The 23,758-nt window shown below is 42.1% G+C and overlaps 2 protein-coding genes across 6 annotated transcripts in view; both read left to right on the top strand.

Annotated features, from left to right (window-relative positions):
- The window catches only part of rabl6b (RAB, member RAS oncogene family-like 6b), a 57,923-nt gene extending 34,825 nt beyond the window's left edge, over window positions 1-23,098 (top strand). For all 5 annotated transcript variants that reach the window (XM_061729712.1, XM_061729709.1, XM_061729711.1 and 2 more), the window contains 4 exons: window positions 8,840-9,098; window positions 15,734-15,920; window positions 19,885-19,943; window positions 20,520-23,098. In XM_061729712.1, the coding sequence (XP_061585696.1) occupies window positions 8,840-9,098; window positions 15,734-15,920; window positions 19,885-19,943; window positions 20,520-20,711 (697 nt within the window). In that variant the 3' untranslated portion in view covers window positions 20,712-23,098. The remainder of the gene's footprint in view (window positions 1-8,839; window positions 9,099-15,733; window positions 15,921-19,884; window positions 19,944-20,519) is intronic.
- Window positions 4,646-7,407, top strand: LOC133450813 (uncharacterized). The gene is made up of 2 exons (XM_061729714.1): window positions 4,646-6,370; window positions 6,502-7,407. The coding sequence occupies exon 1, from the start codon at window positions 5,107-5,109 to the stop codon at window positions 6,004-6,006; it is 900 nt and encodes a 299-aa protein (XP_061585698.1). The 5' UTR covers window positions 4,646-5,106; the 3' UTR covers window positions 6,007-6,370; window positions 6,502-7,407.
- Window positions 23,099-23,758: the final 660 nt, after the last annotated feature.

The following is a 23,758-nucleotide window of genomic DNA, read 5'->3' as shown; positions in this document are numbered from 1 at the left end:
GAATTTGAGAGAACATTCTCAAATGAGTCTGGACTGAGCGTCACAAAGCTGAGGACAGATGGTGGTGGTGAGTACACATCGAAGGAGTTTCAAGAATATTTGAAGTCTCAAGGCATCCACCATGAAATGACTGTACCTCATACGCCACAGCAGAATGGCGTGTCAGAACGCAAAAACAGGACATTAGTTGAAGCAGCCAGGAGCATGCTGTCACATGCCAAGTTGCCAAAAATGTACTGGGCAGAGGCTGTAGCCACCGAAGCTTACATACAGAACAGGCTCCCCACAGCTGTTCTGAAGGAAGAGACACCCTATGAGAGATGGTGTGGAAAGAAACCTGACATGAGTCACATGAAGGTATTTGGCTGTAGGGTTGTCACGATACCAAATTTCCGTTTCGATACCGATACCAATATGTATTTCGATACTTTTCGATACTTTTCGATACTTTTTGTAAAAAGGTGGAACTCTCTCAATGTCAATATTTTCCTTTATTTTAAAGCAGACTTTGGGAACAATAACAACAATAAATAAAATAAATAATTGGCATGGGATATTAAAATGTTCAAACCTTTAGAACAGTGTGAACAAGTAAAATAAAGCAATGCCATTCAAATTAAAGTCACGATGTTAAATAAAATACTGTAGCAGCAAAAACTCCTGCTTTTGAGTGGGTGGTGTCACCCTCTCTGAGCCAGGAGCACTGGACTTCTGTAATTGGGGGAGGGAGGGGGTACAGTATTTTAATTAACATGGTCATTTTAATTTGAATTCCATTGCTTTATTTTACTTGTTCTCATTGTTCAAAAGGTTTGTGTTTTGAAACTATAGGCCACATGAAACATTAAATGGGCATAACTAGAAAAATAAATTGAGGATCATTCTATTATCTACAGGACTGTCTCAGAAAATTAGAATATTGTGATTTTCTGTAATGCAATTACAAAAACCAAAATGTCATACATTCTGGATTCATTACAAATCAACTGAAATATTGCAAGCCTTTTATTATTTTAATATTGCTGATCATGACTTACAGCTTAAGAAAACTCAAATATCCTCAAATATCCTATCTCAAAAAATTTGAATATTCTGGGAATCTTAATCTTAAACTGTAAACCATAATCAGCAATATTAAAATAATAAAAGGCTTGTAATATTTCAGTTGATTTGTAATGAATCCAGAATGTATGACATTTTTGTTTTTTTAATTGCATTACAGAAAATAAAGAACTTTATCACAATATTCTAATTTTCTGAGACAGTCCTCTACTAGGATAGGATTAGATATTGTAGGCTAATGGAATGTTTTACAAAAGTGTGTTTTAATATATAATATTAATTAATATAATTCATTGCCTTAATGGTTTATAATATATATGAAACATTAAATAATATTAAAATATAAAAAATATATTAAAGTTATATTCTAGTCTGTGGAATTTATTTAAATATTTTAAGAATGTAATTTTTTTTTTTAATATTTTAAAAATTGCATTTATTAACCATGGACCTGTTTTAACTCTGTATAGGCTACTGTAGGTTTACTACGGGCTGGGAGAGGCTCTGTGCCTCTTTCATTGACATGACAGTGCAGTGAACTGGTGAACAAAGTTATCAGCTGTCGTTCTTGACTGAAGTCGTGGAACAAGTCCGCGTGGTTGTCCTTTAAACGTTTGGACAAGTTTGAAGTGTTGCCTCCTTTTGCGAGACACGCGTTGTAGCAGCGCTTGCACTGCGGTGCATCGGGTTCAGTGGTTCGCCCTTATCGCTCGGTTTGAACCCGAAATATTTCCACACCGTACTTCGGGCCCCCATTTTGTCCAAAAGTACGGGCTTTTCTGCAGCTGCCATCTCTATTTATTTCAATTTTATTTCAACCCGCTCTGTCTGTCTAATAACACGCGACTTCTCGTTTCTCTCTCCTCCGCATGCAAGTGGGAGGGGGAGGCGGCTCTGCTTCTGCAACTACGTCACACTCGCTGAGCTCGCCGTGCTTAAAGAGAGAGGCTCCAATTTACCAATTTGTTTGCATAGAAAAAATATATAAAAGTACCGTTTGTTTTTAAATGCTGGTATAGTACCGTTTTCAAAACTCTAGTACCGCGGTACTATACTGGTACCGGTATACCGTGCAACCCTATTTGGCTGTATTGCTTATGCTCATATCCCAGATGAACAAAGAAAGAAACTTGACAAGAAAGCTGTGAAGCTTCGTTTCGTTGGATATGCAAACAATGCCAAGGGATATCGTCTGTATGATGAAGAGAAAAGGAGGATTCTAATCCGCCGTGATGTCATCTTCGATGAATTAAACTTCAACTGGACGCAGGAAGTGAAAGTACCCTGCACAGAGAACGAGATAATCATAAAAGAAGATGAGAGTGAAACGCGACATGATGAGGTCACAGCTGACAGTACTGTGAGAACAAGTGGCAGAATCAGAAACGCTCCAAGAAGATTTGGATATGATGAGTTTGCTGATACAGTGACTGTTGATCATCATGCAAATATGTGTCGTGTGACAGAGCCGGTCACACTGAAAGAAGCGCTGATGAGTCCTAATGCAAAAGAATGGCAGGAGGCGGCTGACTGAGTCATTGCTGGAAAATGAAACGTGGGACTTAATGGACTTACCAAGAGAAAGAAAGGCAGTAGGATCGAGATGGGTGTTCAGAGTCAAGCATCACAGTGATGGAAGAGTGGAGCGATACAAGTGCAGGCTCGTTGCCAAGGGCTACTCACAGTTGTATGGTGCTGACTATGATGAAACGTTTTCACCAGTAGTACGTTTCAGCTCGATTCGTACATTACTGTCCTTCGCCATTCAAAACAATCTACATGTACACCAGATGGATGTTGTAACTGCATTCCTTAATGGACACCTGGAAGAGGAAATCTACATGGAACAGCCGGAGGGCTACATTAAACCAGGGCAGGAACACCTGGTATGCAAACTGAAAAAATCAATCTATGGACTGAAACAGTCTCCTCGCTGTTGGAGCAAGGCTTTCACAGAGTTCATGATGGAAATCGGATTCAAGCAAAGTACATCAGACCCCTGCGTGTTTGTGAGATCAAGAAAAGAGCTTGAAATACTCGCAGTCTACGTTGATGATTTAATCCTGATAACAGAGTCAACTGAAAGCATGAACGAGCTCAAAGTAGCTCTCAAGGAGCGCTACAAGATGAAAGACATGGGAGAGTTGTCCTATATCCTGGGCATCTCTGTAATCCAAGACATCATCCATGACGACACACAGCTGTACATCGCCGTGTCTCCTGATGACACAGGGCCACTTGATGCCCTTTTTAACTGTATTTTAGATATTAAGTCATGGATGGCAGATAATTTCCTACAGCTCAACCAGGACAAAACAGAGGTTTTAGTTATTGGTCCTGAAGGCCGGAGAGAGAAACTTTTACCAAAACTACAAGATTTTAAACCTTCGCAACGTGTAAAGAACCTGGGTGTTATTTTTGACTCTGAGCTCACTTTTATTCCACACATAAAGAATATCACGAAAATAGGTTTTTACCATCTTAAGAACATAGCCAGAGTCCGCCCGTTTCTCTCTCAGGCCAGCACGGAGGTGCTGATGCATGCTTTTATCTCTAGTCGTTTAGATTATTGTAATGCCCTGCTCTCTGGTCTTCCTAAAAAGAGTATTAAGAACTTACAGCTATTACAGAACTCAGCCGCTCGCGTGCTGACGAGGACCAGAGGGCGGGAGCACATTACACCTGTTTTAAAATCGCTGCATTGGCTCCCCGTCCGTTTCAGGATTGATTTTAAGGTTCTTTTACTGGTTTTTAAGTGTCTTAACGGTCTTGGGCCATCTTATTTATCTGATCTGCTTTTACTGTATCAACCCTCACGGACCCTGAGGTCCTCTGGTACCGGCCTTTTAACCATTCCCCGAACCGCGACCAAAACCCACGGTGAGGCTGCATTCAGCCATTATGGCCCCTCTTTATGGAACAGCCTGCCAGAGAACCTCAGGGCCGCAGAGAATGTTGATATTTTTAAAAGGAGGCTCAAGACACACCTTTTTAGTTTGGCTTTTATCTGATCTCATTTACCTAGTGTTTTTAGCTATGTATTGTGTGTACTTCTTTAGCTCTTTTATCATCTCTAAAACTTTAATCCATTTTAGTGACTTTTTACTTTATGTTATTTATTATTCATCTTAAGTTTTATATATATTTCTCTAAAATTTTACACTTTTAGGCATTTTTTACTTTCTTTTAATCTTTTAGTTTTTAGCTCCAGTGTTTCCTCAGGGGGGTCGTTCACACTGGGAGGTGTGTCTGCTCCGCCCATGGGGGTGTCGTCATGGGGATCCCTCAGGCCTGGGTAGCTGGGGGGGGGCTCCACCTTCTGTGTGGGGTCTGCCCCGGTCTGTCCGGGTTGGGGGGGTCTCTGTGGGGATGCTTCTGGTGGTCGTGGTCGGTGATGCCTCTCGGTGTGGACGGCCACCCATAGGTAGTGTTTTCCTCACCTGGATCGTTAGTGCTAAGCCATGTCACCAGTCCACTTATTGTGTGTGTGTGTGTGTGTGTGTGTGTGTGGGTGTGGGCGTGTGAGTGTGTGCACAGGTATATGAGTGTGAGTGAGTGTGTGTGTACGCGTGGGGGGTGGGGTCGTATGGGATGTTTTAAATTGTGTTTTTTTATTGTTATTTTATTCTGCATGTAAAGCACCATGTGTTGCATTTTATATTGTATGATTTGGCGCTATACAAATAAATAAAGTTTAAGTTTAAGATCATCCATTCCGACTCCTCCAACCCAAAGGCTCTCTTCTCCACAATCAACAAACTTCTCAAACCCAGTGACAACATCTCCAACTCCTTCACAGTCTCTAAGTGCAACGACTTCCTCTCATTTTTTCAATCCAAAATCCAGACCATCTACAGTAACATCCTCCTCTCCCGCCTGGAATCATCTCTCTACATCACCGGATCCGCCCTCTCCTGGTTAAAATCCTATCTCACCAACAGACATCAATTCATCAGCATCAACAACTGCTCCTCCTCCACTGCCCCTCTGTCACAAGGCGTCCCCCAGGGTTCGGTGCTTGGTCCTCTACTCTTCATCCTCTACATGCTCCCCCTTGGCAACATCATCCGCCGCCACCGCCTCCACTTCCACTGCTACGCCGACGACGTCCAGCTGTACATCTCCACCAAATCCCTCACCTCTGCAACCCACTCTACCCTGACCAACTGCCTCGCCGAAATCAAGTCATGGATGCACTCGAACTTCCTCCAACTCAACTACAACAAATCGGACATGCTCATCATCGGCCCAAAATCCCTCACCAAAACCGCTCACAACTTCACCCTCACCATGGACAACTCCATTCTGTCTCCCTCCACTCACATCCGCAACCTCGGAGTTATCCTGGACAGTAACCTCTCCTTCCAACACCATGTCAACCACATCACAAGGACTGCTTTCTTCCACCTGAAAAATATTGCCCGTCTCCGTCCATCACTCTCCTTCTCTACCGCTGAAACCTTGATCCACGCCTTCATCACTTCAAGACTCGACTACTGCAATAGCATCCTCTACGGTTCAACTTCCAAGGTCCTCAATAAACTCCAATATATTCAAAACTCTGCCGCCCGCCTGCTCACCCACACCCGCTCCAGAGACCACATCACCCCAGTCCTTCAGAAGCTCCACTGGCTCCCCATCCCTCAACGGATCCACTTCAAAATCCTTCTCCTCACCCACAAAGCCCTCCACAACCAGGCCCCCTGCTACCTCACCGACCTGCTCCACCGCTACACTCCCTCCCGCAGCCTCCGCCCCTCTGACGCCAACCTCCTGTCCCTTCCAGTCAGAACCAAGCACCGGACCTGGGGCGACAGGGCCTTCTCCATCGCTGCACCCACCCTCTGGAACTCCCTCCCCAAAAACATCCGTGACTGTACAGACCTCCCAGCATTCAAATCCCATCTCAAAACTCACCTTTACAGAACTGCTTTTAATGTGTGATTAATGTCCTGTCTCATGTTGTGTCCTTTTGTACTGTCCTGTGTAATTGTAATTTGTATTATGTGTTTTGTTTTAATGTAAAGCGTCTTTGAGTGCCCAGAAAAGCGCTATATAAATAAAATGTATTATTATTATTATTAAAGAGAAGAACCGTGTCATTCTTCATCAGAAACATTACATCGAAGCCATACTGAAGAAATATGGAATGGATAATGCAAATCCTGTGGCAACTCCTGCTGATGGCAATGTCAAGCTGAAGAAAAGTGATGGTGTCAGCAAGCCAGTGGACCAGCATACCTATCAGTCAATGGTGGGAAGTCTGCTGTATGCTGCAATGGCCACTCGACCAGACATAGCTCAAGCAGTGAGTGCTGTGTCAAAGTTCAACGCGAATCCAGATGCTGCACATCTAACCGCTGTGAAGAGGATACTTAGATACTTGAAAGGGACAGTGAACTTTGCTCTCAAGTATGACAAATCTGATTGGATTCTCAGATGCTGACTGGGCTGGAGATCAGGATGACCGCCGCTCAACAACAGGCAACGTCTTTCTACTGAGTGGAGGAGCAGTGAGCTGGCTCAGCAAGAAGCAAGCAACAGTTGCACTTTCAACTGCAGAAGCGGAGTACATCGCACTCAGTCAAGCAGCACAAGAAGGAATCTGGCTGAAAAGATTACTGAGTGATCTCGGGGTGGAAGCTATGTCCACATTGATCCTGGAAGACAACCAAGGAGCAATCGCAAAGAATCCTGTGAACCACTCCAGGACCAAACACATAGACATTCGCTACCACTACATCCGTGAATGTGTACAGAATGGACAAATAGAACTGCAGTATTGTCCTACAAATGACATGAAAGCGGATATCTTTACCAAACCACTGCCTAAACAGAAGTTTGAATACCTCAGGGGAGAGATTGGACTTTTCCCTGTTTAACTTTTGAGTGCATATGTGTGCTTGACAGGTGTACGCCGAACGCTGCATGATCAATGAAAAATTTAAAAAAGAAAAGTAAAAAGAGTTCCAGATAAAACATTGTAAACAAACCAAATAGTTTCAGTGAACACAATGTGAGAGAAATGTTTTTTGTTGTTGTTTGACATTATTTTGTGAATGAGAGCAAGGCTCTGTAATATTATTCAAAGGAACTTAATGTTATTGAAAAACTAAGTGGGAGTGTTGTGATGCAATAGTTTTCAATAGTTTTCTCCATTAGATGGCACAGTTTGACTATTTATTGATACTGCCTCTACTGACTGCGTTAGTGACTGTTTTAGAGAAGAAAGAAAAGTTTACAGTGCTTCCTGTTTTTTTATTGCGTACCCTGTTGATGTGTGCGCACGCATGGTGAATAAAAGCTCTGCAACACACCCGGCCCCGGAGCACCCGGCCCCGGAGCACCCGGCCCCGGAGCACCTGGAGCACCCGGCCCTGGAGCACCCGGCCCTGGAGCACCCGGCCCTGGAGCACCTGGAGCACCCGGCCCTGGAGCACCCGGCCCTGGAGCACCCGGCCCTGGAGCACCCGGCCCTGGAGCACCCGGCCCTGGAGCACCCGGCCCTGGAGCACCCGGCCCTGGAGCACCCGGCCCTGGAGCACCCGGCCCTGGAGCACCCGGCCCTGGAGCACCCGGGTGAAGAAGCTGTTGAGATGTTCTGCAAAGGAGATGGGAGGAGGAGGTCTGAGCAGTTGACCACTGCAGGTTTGGTGGTGGCATCCCTGCCATGCTTCCCTTGCATTCCCACATGTTGGCTTCTTCTCCACTTTGTCCTTAAAGTTGATCTTAGCCAGTTGGCCTTCTTCCTGAACTCCTTTTCCAGTTCCCTAAGCCTGTCTCCTTGTAGGAAGGCCTTCTCCTTTAGAGCAAGACAGTCTTTCATGTCCTTTGTAATCCATTTTTTTATTGTTTGGGTGAATAGTATTATTTGTACTCAAAACCATTGGATGATATTGAATAAAACTCCATAAAAAACATTCAGCTAAGTTGGCTTTGTTTTCCTAAATGTATTTCCCCCGATGCAGTTTAATTTAGTTAGACTACATATTTTTATAACAGTCCCCAGTTTGGATCAATTGATTGAAAATTAAAAGTAATTTAGTATTTATGTAGGCTGAACTGTTTACCTGTGATCAACATGATGATGCTTGTGTGTCAATTCCAACGAGCTGCAGGGTTTTTCTTAAAATTATTAAAGAAAACCAACAATCCTTCCTTTCCAGTGTGGTTGAAAGTATTGTAGATGGGCTGCAGTTTGTATAAGATTTGTTTATAGGGTAAATATTTGGATCAACCATACAGTCAAGAAGGAGTTTTGTGTCACTGTTTGTTTTATTATCAGTATCAGAGAGGAATTCTCTCTTACAAGGGCTCTCTTTGGTTTCTGGTTTGCTGGTGGTTTGTGAATAGGTGTGCTTAAATTAATCAAATGTTTAGCATAACTAATACCATCTTAAACATCTCTACACTCAACAGATATACACCTGACAAGCACACTTGCACGTAGGGTGTTGGGAGGGGGGGACACTGGCACAGCCAGACCTGACCTCCCCCTCCCTGCTTTAACTGCATTAGTCACACACACACACACACTCATCACCAGGGCAGGACTGAGCTCTTCCTACACCCATGTTTCCCGTATTCACCTGGGGGGGATGGGAGAGGTGAGAGATGATTGTTGTAAATGTATTTCAAACCTCTGATGAAAAGATATTACCAGAAATCATTCATATCTGTTCAATAAAGGTCTATCTTACCTATACATGTGTAAATACATACAACATATACATTGGTAAATTTAAGAAACTTAATTTCAAAATCTCTCTTGTTTCAGGTATGAAATTCAGCTCACAAAAGCAAAGGAGATGTCTAAAGAAGCAGAGAGCAGAGACCAGAACATCTCCCCCATCGCTCTCACCTTAACTCCAGCGGCAGAGCCATTAGCTCACAACCAAGGCAAGAAGAAGGGAAGTCCTAAAGTGGAGGACTCGGACACAGACCCAGAGGCCCCCTTGGCCCAGCAGATGCTCTCGTTTGTCATGGATGACCCTGATTTTGAGTCTGACGCATCTGATACACCAAAAATCTCAAAGGTAGAGTATGATGGATTCACAACCAAAGCCCTGTGTAAACCTGAGCCCTGCATGAGTGTTGGATACGATTGCAGCTGTGGCTTGAATGAAATGGGACCTCCCAAATTGGAGGTCTGTGGTTCAAACCCTGGCTTCTTCATCATAGACTGATATGTGTTGTTTGAGTAAACAATGCGCCGCAGGGTTTTAAAAAGTGATGAATCAAAATTGCCATATTTAAGCCTATTAAAAATTGTGGTTTTAGAGGTTTTTTTTTTGAGAAATGGGTATTATTTTTTTCAGACTATGAGATGTCCTATTTCAATTGAAACTCTATATGCTAAACTTCTAATTAGTTAATTTAAATGTGGGCTTTTGACTATCTGGCAGGGATTAAAGTTCTCCGTCTCTAGACGGATTTCCGTCAATTGGAAAATGAGGGAAGAAAAAAAAAAAAAAAAAAAAGCTTTGCATGTGCGTTTTGTTGTGGTACAGTTTAGACTAGCCAATTAAATCATGTTAGGCATTAAACTGACGCTGTTGTAAACCAATAAAGCTGCCAGAGCCTTGGATTAGCCAATCAGAAACAGAGGAGGCGGTGTTGGATCAGTAAGGGAAGTCGGCAAATCAGATGCGTAACTTCGGGATAAGGATTGGCTCTAAGGGCTGGGTCGGTCGGGCTGGGGTGCGAAGCGGGGCTGGGCTCGAGCCGCGGCTGGGGGAGGAGTCGCCCTGTCGCCCTCCTCTCCCCGCCGCCGGAGGCGCGGTCGTCCGGCCCGCCTCGCGGGGGGCCTTGGTCCAGCGGCGTTCGCGCGTCGTCGGGCGGGGGTCTTTCTGCGGGGCGGTGTCCGGCGCTGCGCGGAAGGGATCGGGATGGGGGGGATCGGGATGGGGGGGATCGGGATGGGGGGGATCGGGATGGGGGGGATCGGGATGGGGGGGATCGGGTACGGCGGATGGCGGCGGCGACGACTCTGGACGCGCGCCGGGCCCTTCTCGCGGATCTCCCCAGCTGCGGCGCCCGTCGGGGACCCGTCAACGCGGGCCCCGGCGGGTCGCCTCTAGGGTCACCACCTTTCAGAAATAGAAATAAGGGACGCCCCGATTTCAGCAGCGCCGGCGCCAAAAAAAGGGACATCCCCAAAACTTCTAAACTGCATAGAAATGTATTTATTTTATATGAAAAAACAAAATGCTTTGATTTAAAGTTTAAAGTGCTTTAATAGCATTGAACTTGCGTGACTGTACAGACAGACAACCATACCAGTAACTGAAATATCCTCCTATTCTATGCTTGTCCACATCAGCCCAGATGTAGAATATAGCTACAGGTGAAGGTCAGAAAATTAGAATATGGTGTAAAAGTTAATTTATCTCAATAATTCAATTTAAAAGGTGAAACTAATATATTACATAGTCTCAATGCATTCAAAGCAAGATATCCTAAGCCTTTATTCGTTATCATTTTGATGATTGAATTGTTTATTGATTTCATAAAATCAATTTTTTTGAGATTTTTTATTTGGGGTTTTCATAAACTGTGAGCCATAATCACCAAAATTATAACAAAAGGCTTGAAGTATCTTACTTTGAATATAGTGGGAAATAAGATATTTGTTTCACCTTTAGTTGAATTTACTACGAATGAAGTTTTGCGATATATTCAACTTTTCCGACCTTCACATGTAGATTATGACATCAGTAAATAAGAGCATAATATGTGTCTGTATTGGTTCAATACGGAACGCAACTTTTAATTCGCAATTACGTATTCCTCGGCCGGCGTCTAGCAGCTAAACTTAGAACTGGTGCGGACCAGGGGAATCCCACTGTTTAATAAAACAAAGCATCTCGAAGGCCCACGGGGGGTGTTGACGCGATTTTGAAAAACCTTCTTCTCAACAATAACATCATCATCTCTTTGTCTGCACTAACACCATCACTGATTGTCCATGAAACAGTCCAGGATGCTTTCATTACCTTGGCCAAAGCCTTGCCAAATGCAGTGACATCAGAGCAGCTCGTCAACTGGATGAAGAAGTGCGAGTTTACCAGGTTGACTCAGATCTAGGAGAACAGGCCTAAGGCTTTAATGAGAGGACTGCACCAATTGATGTGGACTATAAATTAAAAGCAAACTGACAATAATAAAACTGCTCAAAATCACCTTCCTCCTATAAAATGCTATTGGTCTCGAGTATTTAAATAGTGTTGGTTAAAGTCTTCTTACACCTTAAATGCTGTATTAGAAAACAGAAGGGCTAATACAGCATTTAACTTTTTTACTTGAAACTTTTGGGAAGCGACTGCATGGCAGAAAAGGGTCCATTCTTAAAGTGTGGTGCAGCACAGAGATGGAGGGGGAATATGAACTGGCATGAAAAAATAATTTCAGTCAAAAATATTTTTTTTGCTTTAATCCCTGCTATCTGGACACATAATCGAAGATCCTCGCCTCAATCCTGAAACTTTGGAAGCTACGTCTAATGCTGACGTCATATTTAGTTGCCGTTCGGCATCCCAAACAATTTGGGCGCTTAGCTCAACTAACTGGTTGGCTTACCTTTTCTTAAAATGCTTAGACGGTCCAGGTAACCATCATCGTCTTGTTAAATGCAAGTTTTCTGACAGCTAGGTGGAAGAACTAGCATTTAAGGACTGCTTATAATAGGCAATAACCGCCAGGCTTATTGTTGGAAACTATCGATATCAACTAGATAGCAGTCAGCGAGAGCAATTACTTGTACCACTCTGAACTTTCAGCACTGCTGCACCACTAGTGGCCCAGTATAACGCTCCAGCTACTACATGTGACCTGACACCAACACTGCCCGGAGGCTCTGTGGTGTCTAAACACTGCAGTTTAACACTGCTCAGTGAACTCCAATGAAGGAATTGCGGAGCTGTTTAAAGAAATGTTTCCTAATTCTGACATTGCAAAGTTCTTCATGTGTGGTAAGGGCAAATCCGGGTACGTCATCAGATTTGGATTGATGTCATTCTTCATAAAAACACAATTGCCTTAAGATTCTTTTGCTCATGAGTTCATAGTAGGCCTATAGCACAGGTTTGTGTTAAAATCAAATAATAGCAAGTTACCAAGTCATATGGTGGAGGCCAGTTTGTGAAGTAATATCAGCATCAGTTAACAGAGCAGTTGTCAACTTACAACAATACCAGCCATTGTGTTGGAACGTTATCTTAATTGATTATTTTATGTAGTTTGTTTTATTTTTACTCACAAAGTGAAATAAATATGTGCAGTATGGGATCAGCATCAGTGAGTCTACATCTATTCTGTTGTGTATAGTGTCGTATAGCAAACTATTTTGGCGATATTATTGAGAAAAACCAGCATAATACCAGAGTGCTTTTTAATATTATCAGCCGTGCTACAGATGCCCCGCCCACTGTGATTGAGCCGTCTACGGAGACATGCGAGGAATTTTTATCTTTCTTTTTTAACAAAATCAGTGTAATAAGAAATCAAATCACCCCACTGCCTCTTGCAACACTCGAACCACCTGTTAATCTGTTGTGCTCTTTAAATTTGTTTCACCCTGTCTCAATAGAACATCTTGGCAAAATCATCTCCAACATGAAGCCCACATCCTGTCCTCTCGATATCATCCCCACCCGCTTCCTTAAAGAAGTCCTGCACTTAGGCTACGTTCACACTGCAGTTCCCAAGTGACCCAAATCCGATTTTTTGCTCATATGTGACTCAGATCTGATTTGTTTATGACAGTGTGAACAGCACAAGTCACATGGAATCTGATCTTTTCAAATCCGATTCAGGTCGCTTCCATATGTGGTTCTAAATCGGATACAGGTCTGATGTTTTGCAATGCGACCTCAGTGTGAACAGCCAGGTCGGAATTAATGCGACTTGGACGTCACACGCAGAGCCCCAAGCCGCGGGGGAGACACGGGAGACGGCGGGGGTCGCTCCGCCTCTCCTCCTCCCCTCCCCACCGCTCACCTCTTTATACGACCTCAGATCAGACGAGACAACCCGCTGAATTTAAGCATATTACTAAATAAAGAAGCTAAGGATTCAAATCAGCGAAGCGGCCGTGGTCGCATAACCTGCCCGTTTTACAACGAGCTGGACCGTGTGTTAGGTGATAAACCCAGCTGAACGCCGGAGAGCAGAGCTGACACTCCGGGGAGCGGAGCTAGAGCCCTGCTATAGCGGGACTGTTTTCTTCATCCCGCTCCCGCTGCATTTTCTGACCATTACCGCCGTACCCGCAACGTGTGTGTAACTCCCGCCCGCGCCCGCAGTGTTTACATCCGCTCCCGCCCGCTCCCGCAAAACTCTGAGAATTCATGCCCGCACAATGATAGAGATGCAAGAGAAACGTCCTTGACAAATCTATCTGATTTAATGTTAACATGATAATTGTGGAGCTTGATGGATAATTGGCAGTTCATAGGCACCTGTTGGATGCAAATCTATCATTGTCATCATCACACGTCTCTGCGCATGCGGGTCAGTTCAGGGCCGCGATGCGTTCACACTCGAGTCGGATATAGGACACATTTTAAAAGATAATGTGAACAGCCACACAAAAAAATCGGATATGGGAAAAAATCGGAATTGAGCATTAAGGACTGCAGTGTGAACGTAGTCTTAGTCTGTCCTTCTATTTTAACCATAATCAACTCCTCCCTCTCATCAGGCATAGTCCCGGACCACTTCAAGACTGCATTAGTACAACCACTGCTCAAAAAACCCTCATTAGACCCCACCATCCTGAACAACTTTCGTCCCATTTCCAAACTTCCATTCCTGGCCAAGGTTTTAGAAAAAATTGTTGCAGAACAGGTGATCTCATTTATGACCGGAAATGGCCTATTTGAAAAATTCCAGTCTGGCTTTAGAACGGGCCATAGCACAGAGACTGCAATCCTCAAAGTGCTCAATGATCTCCTTTTAGCAGCTGACTCTGGCCATTCATCTATTTTAATCCTTTTAGATCTCACTGCAGCTTTTGATACCGTAGATCACCTGATTTTATTGGAACGTCTCAAGAACTGGGTTGGCGTCTCTGGCATTGTTTTAGACTGGTTTTACTCATATCTCCACAATAGGACTTTTAATGTTGCTATTGGTGACTGCAGATCTTCCACAGCATCTCTGTCTTGTGGAGTACCTCAGGGGTCAGTCCTTGGCCCGCTGCTCTTCTCACTCTACATGTTACCTCTAGGTCACATAATCCGCAGACACAATATTAGTTTCCATTTTTACGCAGATGACATACAGCTTTATTTCTCTTTCGACCCTACCATCAACCATCAACTACACACTCTCAAAGTATGCCTAAATGAAGTACAAACCTGGCTGTCTAATAACTTCCTTCAATTGAACCCGGACAAATCCGAAGTCATTATCATAGGCCCAGACACCACACACAATCACATCTCACCACAACTTGGCTTATTCTCCACCAGTATTACCCCCAGCTGCAGAAATCTTGGTATCATCTTCAACAGTAATCTCAACTTTAACTTTTACTCAGCATGTTAAAGCAACTCTCCAGTCTTGTTTCATTCAACTACGCAGAATCTCCAAAATCCGATCCTTTCTGTCTCCCAAGAACCTGGAAATTGTCATTCATGCATTCATCACATCCCGTTTAGATTACTGTAACTCACTCTACTCCTGCCTAAGTAAACATAATCTCTCCAGACTTCAGCTTATCCAAAATTCTGCTGCCAGACTCCTCACAAATTCAAATAAAAGAGTACACATAACCCCGATTTTAGCTTCATTACACTGGCTACCTGTGCGTTTTAGAATTGATTTTAAGATTTTAATGATCACTTTTAAGGCCCGGATGGGACTGGCCCCTGAGTACATCAAAGACTGCTTAGTCCCATACGAGCCAAGGTGTAGCCTGAGATCCTCCGGCGGGTCCCTATTAGAGATTCCTAGATCTCGACTAAAAACTAAGGGCGACCGGGCCTTTGCTATCAGGGCCCCGTCGCTCTGGAATGACCTGCCGGAGGAGATCAGGCGAGCCACATCTCTGTCCATTTTTAAATCTCTTTTAAAAACACACTTTTTTAAATGTGCTTTTACTTAACATCTAATAATGTACTCTATAATATCCAATGTTATTATTTTCTAATGTTTTATTGTATTTCTATGCTCTTATGTTTTTATATTTTTGTCATTTTATTGGGTTCTGCCTTTTAATTTTGCTTTGTAAAAGCACCTTGTAACTGTGTTTGGAAAGGTGCTATACAAATAAAGCTTATTATTATTATTATATATTATATGTCCAAATCTGCATAAATATTAGAGAGGTCACTGATAAACACTTGCAAGTCAGTGTCATGATGGTTTAAAAAAAAAATCAGAAGTTAGTGGAAAAAAAGCATTAAAAGGTATTCAATTTAACTTAAAGAAAGCTTTATATACCCTGGTAAAACACTGAACCCAAATTGCCCAATTAGTAGGGAAATGTGTCCAGTATAAAATATAAAAGGCACTGTGGGAATTATTATCAGTTAAATTTGGCTGTAAAAACAGTGTACATAAATGTATTTTACCTTTTATGATTTGTCATTCAGTTAAATCTCCAATGTAGAACAAATATATTACTTAATTTTTCTTTCATTCTCACATTTGATTTTCTGTTTCACAGGATGCATTTCCAGTCAGAGATGAACTTCTGTCTGACCTCTCTGATGATGACATGAATTTAGCAAAGGTGCCCGAGCCCCTGAAGCCCACGGTGATCTCCTTCAAACCCAAGGACGATACCGACCTGTTCGGCCTCGGAATCCAGGAGGAGCCTCCTGCCTCCAAGGACAGCAGCGAGGATCAGGAAGGTACATCCGGAAATACTTTTCTGTGTTTTTCTTTATTATAATTCCCTTTTTTATTAATAAAATCAGCAATTGGTATTCAGCTCTGACCATTGTTCTTAGGTTAAATTAGGTTACAATTCATACCCTTTAAATTTAAAGCCAAATTGAAGCAGTTAAAAGATAAACTACTGGTGTCAGAATACACTGGAGAATACATTAGAGACTAAATTCAATGAGGAGAAGGGGCCTCGTACAAAGAGTGCGGCGCACAAAAAACGTGCGTACGCCACTTTCTAAGCTCACGGTCGGATGTTCAAAAAGTGACTTTAACGTGAAAAGTTGCAGTCCCTCACACACACATCAAAGTTAGTCCCTCACACACACATCAAAGTTAGTCCCTCTCACACACACATCAAAGTTGCAGTCCCTCACACACACATCAAAGTTAGTCCCTCACACACACATCAAAGTTAGTCCCTCTCACACACACATCAAAGTTAGTCCCTCTCACACACACATCAAAGTTGCAGTCCCTCACACACACATCAAAGTTGCAGTCCCTCACACACACATCAAAGTTAGTCCCTCTCACACACACATCAAAGTTGCAGTCCCTCACACACACATCAAAGTTAGTCCCTCTCACACACACATCAAAGTTGCAGTCCCTCACACACACATCAAAGTTAGTCCCTCACACACACATCAAAGTTAGTCCCTCTCACACACACATCAAAGTTAGTCCCTCTCACACACACATCAAAGTTGCAGTCCCTCACACACACATCAAAGTTGCAGTCCCTCACACACACATCAAAGTTGCAGTCCCTCACACACACATCAAAGTTGCAGTCCCTCACACACACATCAAAGTTGCAGTCCCTCACACACACATCAAAGTTGCAGTCCCTCACACACACATCAAAGTTGCAGTCCCTCACACACACATCAAAGTTGCAGTCCCTCACACACACATCAAAGTTAGTCCCTCACACACACACACACACACACATCAAAGTTAGTCCCTCACACACACACACACACATCAAAGTTAGTCCCTCACACACACACACACACACATCAAAGTTAGTCCCTCACACACACACACACACACACATCAAAGTTAGTCCCTCACACACACACACACACACACATCAAAGTTGCAGTCCCTCACACACACATCAAAGTTAGTCCCTCACACACACACACACACACACATCAAAGTTAGTCCCTCACACACACACACATCAAAGTTGCAGTCCCTCACACACACATCAAAGTTGCAGTCCCTCACACACACATCAAAGTTGCAGTCCCTCACACACACATCAAAGTTGCAGTCCCTCACACACACATCAAAGTTGCAGTCCCTCACACACAAACACACATCAAAGTTAGTCCCTCACACACACACACACATCAAAGTTAGTCCCTCACACACACACACACACACACATCAAAGTTAGTCCCTCACACACACACACACACATCAAAGTTAGTCCCTCACACACACACACACACATCAAAGTTAGTCCCTCACACACACACACATCAAAGTTGCAGTCCCTCACACACACATCAATGTTGCAGTCCCTCACACACACACACACACACACACACACACACACACACACACACACACACACACACACACACACACATCAAAGTTAGCCTGAGCACATTTCTGAGGTTTTGTCTGTTGGTGACACTCCTGGACCTGGACCGGTCTCTCCTCCTGGACCTGGACCTGGACCTGGACCGGTCTCTCCTCCTGGACCTGGACCTGGACCTGGACCGGTCTCTCCTCCTGGACCTGGACCTGGACCGGTCTCTCCTCCTGGACCTGGACCTGGACCTGGACCGGTCTCTCCTCCTGGACCTGGACCGGTCTCTCCTCCTGGACCTGGACCTGGACCTGGACCGGTCTCTCCTCCTGGACCTGGACCTGGACCTGGACCGGTCTCTCCTCCTGGACCTGGACCAGTCTCTCCTCCTGTAACACTTGGATTTGCAGCGACTTTGTTCTTTATTTCTCACGTTTGCACCTGGATAATCCCGTTGGAACAGCTTTATTTCTGCATGGATGAGAATCAAAGGGATTCATATAAATGTAATTCAGGCTGGTCTCATTGGTCTGTTCTGTAGGTCCTGGGATCAGTCGTGGGATCAGTCGTGGGATCAGTCGTGGGATCAGTCGTGGGATCAGTCGTGGGATCAGTCGTGGGATCAGTCGTGGGATCAGTCGTGGGATCAGTCGTGGGATCAGTCGTGGGATCAGTCGTGGGATCAGTCGTGGGATCAGTCGTGGGATCAGTCGTGGGATCAGTCGTGGGATCAGTCGTGGGATCAGTCGTGGGATCAGTCGTGGGATCAGTCGTGGGATCAGTCGTGGGATCAGTCCTGGGATCAGTCCTGGGATCAGTCCTGGGATCAGTCCTATTCCTAATACCACAATTAGGTGGCACTTCAAGGAGGGGGGAAGTTTGAATACGTTATTTTAAATTTATGGAGATTGTTCTGAATAAATCAAATGATGCCCTAAGACATCTTTGCTTTGGTTTATGTATGGAATTTATTTTATTTTTTCAAAAGTAAAACATTATGAGAATATTAAAATGTATTATTTGTTGGCATTTAACAGAAACGTATCATTGATTAAGTTTACATGCAGTCAAAATTCGGGTTATTGCCAATATTCCGGTTACAGAAACATTGGGAATATTCCGTTTCCATGCGTGAGCAAACAGGGTTATCCCTGTATTCATGGTAATTAATCATTAGGATATCTGGATCAAACCAGCGACGTGTGGAGAACGTCATGACACAATTCCTGTCATTTCTGCTTCTTCTTCCTGTATCCAAATTAAAACAAATGCTGCTTTGTGCAACTTTTCTCTCACCTTCTTGTAAATCTTCTATCCCGGTACTTTCTACCGTCTACAAATGCAGAAATGTTCATATCCTTCATTACATTTATGAAGTGATTAGTCTCCTCCTGGTCTTGTGTTTCTCCGTGTTTATAAGAACTTCCTGGACTCAAAAGACCAGGATTCCTTGTGAACAGAGCATGCGCAGAAAACAAATTCCTGTTCCGTTTGATGGGGACATTCCGTTTGGCGTTTACATGACCCAATATTCGGGTTTTAAAAGGAGTAACCCAGGGCTCATATTTGGGTTTTTAAAAACCAGAATATGAGCAAATTCTGATTATTCAAAGGGGTTATTGGTGCAAATTCGGGTTATTGCTAATACTCGGGTTTTAAAAGGGTTATTGATGCATGGAAACGCAGTCAATGTATTTTTTTCTGCCTGCATCATACACGCACCAAATCTAATGACAACATTCAGAAAAAAAGTATGCTGTATATTATTGATCATAACTCTGCCTTTACTTGGCTAATCACACAATTTAAAAGCTATTATGTATGATAGAGATTTGCACTTTCAACCCAGATTGAAACAGATTGGTATAGGCGGCCTCTTGCTGCTATGTCAGCGCAAACTGGTCAGGTGATTTGGATGCGTCGGGGGGGCCGTCATCTCGAGAGGATTAACTAAAGTTGCAACAACTGTTTTGTTTTGTTACCCCAAAATAACTTTAAAGGATGAGCTGGTGCCTTTATTTTATTTTTTTTCAAGTGATCATGAGCTTGTTTTCAAGGTCTGCACAAGTCTGTTAATGACAGTCATTTGTATCAGGGTCAGTTGAAGCAGACTGGCCATGAAGAGCTCTGATGCCCCGTTGATGTTTCCCAAACCTTTTGGGTTTTTTTCCTTCTCAGCAAAGGTGAAAGATGTGTTATTATTATTATTATGTGAGCTTGCAGGGCAGAAAAGTGTAATTTAAAACCCAAATGCATGTTGATGCCAAGTGTACACAGAACCAATAAACAGGGCTGGAGTTTAACACTTCCAATGAGCTTCATCGCGTTTGATTTATTATATTATGTTATAAGGCTTAATTATGTATCTTGTCCTCTTTCAGAGAAAGAAAGCATACCCTCCTCCAAAGAAAAGAAAAAGAAGAAAAAGAAAACCAAGGAGGTAATGATGGTGGGGTTGGTGACATGATAAAAACAGATCTCTATCTCTAACAGATGTACTCATGACCGAGCACTTGAGCCTTTATCAATATAGTTGACTGGGTACAAAGAATCTCACTTTAGTGGAGGTTCATATTCACAAGAATTTGACAAACTAAGCCAGTTATTTTCCAAGCACCCACAGACACAGAAGCTTGGTTGTAAGAATGTATTATCCACATTTTTACTTTTGCAGAAAGTGCAGCTTCATAAAAGCTTGTTTTTTCTTTCTTATTCAGGAGGATTTTACTGAGGTCACAGAAACTAACACAGTTGTTCTGATTCCAAAAAAACTATCTTTTACTTTGACATGGTAATCTCTTCATCATTGCAGCAAAGTCATATACAAGTGTGAAATGCAGCAAAATATGTTCTGGCTTAATTGGGGAATTATAAGTTGAATTGAAATAAATTGAATTGAATGAAACGAACCAGCCGAAAGTCATGGTTTGGGTTTAGATTGTCCATGAGAATCCAAGAGCTGTTATGACTATTTTTAAGACTGGTGAACTCATTAAATGTTATCTTATGTTCATAGGAGGATGAAAAGAACAAGAAAAAACATAAACACAAGAAAAAGGAAAAAGATGAAGTTGTAGCAGGAGATGAAAAGGAGAAAAAGAAAAAGAAATCCAGATCCAAGAAAACAGAAGTGGATGAACTAGAAGAATTTTTGGGTGGAGGAACAGGATCAGTTAAAAGAGAGGATGGGGATTATGAAGAACTATAAACGTTTCTGTTGGAATACTTGGGACATGGAGCAGTGAAGCAGCTCCAAGATGTGTAATATTAAAAAGAAAAAAAAAAAAAAAAAGAAATCCCGGTTCCTTGATCTGTGTGTGCTTAAAGTCTCATCTCTAAGCTGTACACTGTACCAAGGCTGCCAGGTAAACGCAGGTAAACTAACAGAGAGGCCGTTACCTGTGTGTTCCCGCAGCCTTTTCTCCTATCTTTCCTTCTGCTTTCATTTCAATCCCAACTAATAAGAAAAAGCAGGAGAATCACTATGAAGGTTATGAATATTAAGATCAAATTTAACTATCATTGTATACACAGTTTAGTGAATAATCTCATTTTAGATTTTTTTTTCTTTAACCACTCCAAATCAACTGCTTTAGTTCCAGTTCCAGTCTGAATGCTCATGTGGTTATTATAATAATTGCAAGCATGCTCAGAGTGATGTCTGAATCCATAAAAATTCCATTCAAGCCATTGCTGCTTTTCTACTTTTTGTCTTAAATGGTTGATGACAAATAATATTTTGTGTCTAATGAGCGTTGATGACTAATTTTAAGGTCAACTGATTTAAAAGCGACTTTTTTCCACTCCAGGAGTATTTCATCTGCACCTAAATCTGGAAATGCTTCTTTCTTACCTTGTGTCTGATGTTTTTTTTCCACCTGTGGTTGTATTTACAACTGTTCTTTATCACACAGCTGACTCTTAACAGCCTTCAAAAACCTAATTTCTGTAAGCTATTCATGCAAAGTTCACAAGATTACTTTGTTGTGCCACCATTGCAATTTTAGTTGATTGTGTTCACATTTTATTCAATCAGGTTTACTAGATATCTACAGCTGTAAACACATTACTGGTTTACACTCCAAAAAACAGCTAAGTGGCTCATGAGTTTGGCAGAACTAAGAAGTCAATTTCTACTTAAAGCATGATCAGTATGTGGACGTGCCATCAGCGCGTCCCCACGCTGTGAGGAGGCCGTACCTGTATTTAATACCGGTATTTAATCTTCAGGCTGGTAGCTTCTTCAGAGTCTGATCTATGAGATGTTGTCGGGCTAAAGCAGTTAGTTTCACGTTCTGGTCCAAGGCCTTAATGCAGGTTACTACAAGGGAATGATGTGCAGCTGTCCTCAAACAATTTTAAGTGTTCTTACTGTAAGTTGTTGAGTAACTCATTTAGGTTTTTGCCCTAGTCTTTTATTGGTTGATCTGTGATGGTTCATCTTTAAAGCCTGTTACAAGTTTGCAGTGAATCAGTACATTTATTTGTCTTGAGATCCGTTTGTTGTTCTAAATGATTATGTAAAGATTCCTCTGTTAGCGCAATATTTTCACGCTCATCTCATTGTTTTATCCTGGCTATTTATTGCACCGATTGTTTTTGGTTTTGTTGCAAAATACCGAGTTTTTCCCCTTTGGATGTTTTGTGCTCTGAATGTCCTCTGTGATCAAATTCATCATTCCACTGCTTTTTAAGGACATGGAAATGTCACCTTGAATTGCTTATTACTTCCATGACGTCTGCTGTCCAGAAGCCTCACTTTGCTGCATGACGTGCATCAAACTATTTCACAGAAGTGGAGCATCCAGGAGAAACTGATGTTTTTATTTTCAACCACATTTTAACAACAGACAAATGTCATAGTTTTCCATTTCCAGCATACAGTTACAGCCTGTTGGTCTACAAAGAAGAAATATTTGATATCACTAAGCTTAAACTATGCAGCATTAATCCTGAATACTGTGGATGTTCATTTTTATTTTTGTGTGTATTTTTTTTTTTTTAGGATAAATGCTGATAACAGTTTCAAGCAAAGCATGAGACTAACATTTGCAGTAAGAAAGAATGTACTCTATAAAGTATTTAAATAAATATATATATTTGAAGAGCTTTATTCCAAAATGGCACACCATGTGGAGACTAATGCCACTGAACTATTTAAAACTAAATAAAACACGATTTGCAGAAGTTTATTACAACTTCTGCTGACTAATGTTGTAACATTCCTTAGAATTATAATCACTTCAGAAATATTGGATTTCAGGTATTTTCTTTCTCCAAATGGGTTTAAAAGCATCTTGGAATGAAGCCCTAAATTAATTTTTCATCCCATAACGTTCCCTCTTTACACTTTGCTTATGTTTGGTTTGTTCAATAAATGCAAACTTATTTCTTCATAGAAGAGGGAAAGAAAATATGACTTTTTATTGTTTTTAAACCCTAAACATATACATCCAGATCTAGGCCAGGATTTAAAACTTCTAATGACTTTAGCCTGTGAAAGATGCTTTGTTGATATTCTGGATTGCTGTTCGCAGCAATGAAGCTCCTCTGATTTCTCAAGCAAAAAAATAAAAGATTGGTATATGGATTTAATCTCTGCGAGGAACACATGTAAGAATTGTTATGAGAAAATAGAAAGTGTAATACTTTGTCAGGTTTTTGCTGTGAACATTTGTGCAACATCCTCATCACTGTATGTTAATTGATAATATAAATCACTTTCAAGAAAAGTTGATGTTTTGTAAAATGCAACTAAAACTTAAAACTAAGATTTGTTAACTTGATTCTATAACACTTGTCTTTCACCTTTGTAAGATTGGAATATTGCACTTGTTTGTAGGAAGGACCTGAAGTCTTCAGCTGATCCAGAACTGCAGCAGGCAAGCTCATATTCCTATTAAGTTCATGATATCATTTAAAAATGTAACTCCCTCATTTTTTAAGGAACTTCTAATTCTATATCATCCCAATAGAACAGTTAACTCTCAAACTGAAGGCTTACTTGTTTTTCCTGGACTTTCCAAAAGTAAATTTGGAGGAAGAACTTCAGTTATCCGGGTTCTTTATTGTGGTTAGTTAGTTGTGAACCAGACCTTATAATGAATGGACATCTAACATCTGCAGCCTGAAAGCTGGATTTGTTTTTTATCCCTGATTTTTTTCGCCATGTTTCATCACCGGTGCTCTACCTAAGTGACTGTAATGTCTGTAGAACTATGCAATAATAGTCAGACTCAGTGGGTTCTTTTTGTA

The sequence above is a fragment of the Cololabis saira genome, chromosome 9 (genome assembly GCF_033807715.1).
Source record: "Cololabis saira isolate AMF1-May2022 chromosome 9, fColSai1.1, whole genome shotgun sequence".
Classification (NCBI taxonomy): domain Eukaryota; kingdom Metazoa; phylum Chordata; class Actinopteri; order Beloniformes; family Belonidae; genus Cololabis; species Cololabis saira.
This window is presented reverse-complemented; position numbering and strand designations above follow the sequence as displayed.

Bases quoted from the DNA above. Each gene is read 5' to 3' on its own strand.
- LOC133450813 (XM_061729714.1), top strand. From the start codon at position 5,107: ATGCTCCCCCTTGGCAACATCATCCGCCGCCACCGCCTCCACTTCCAC.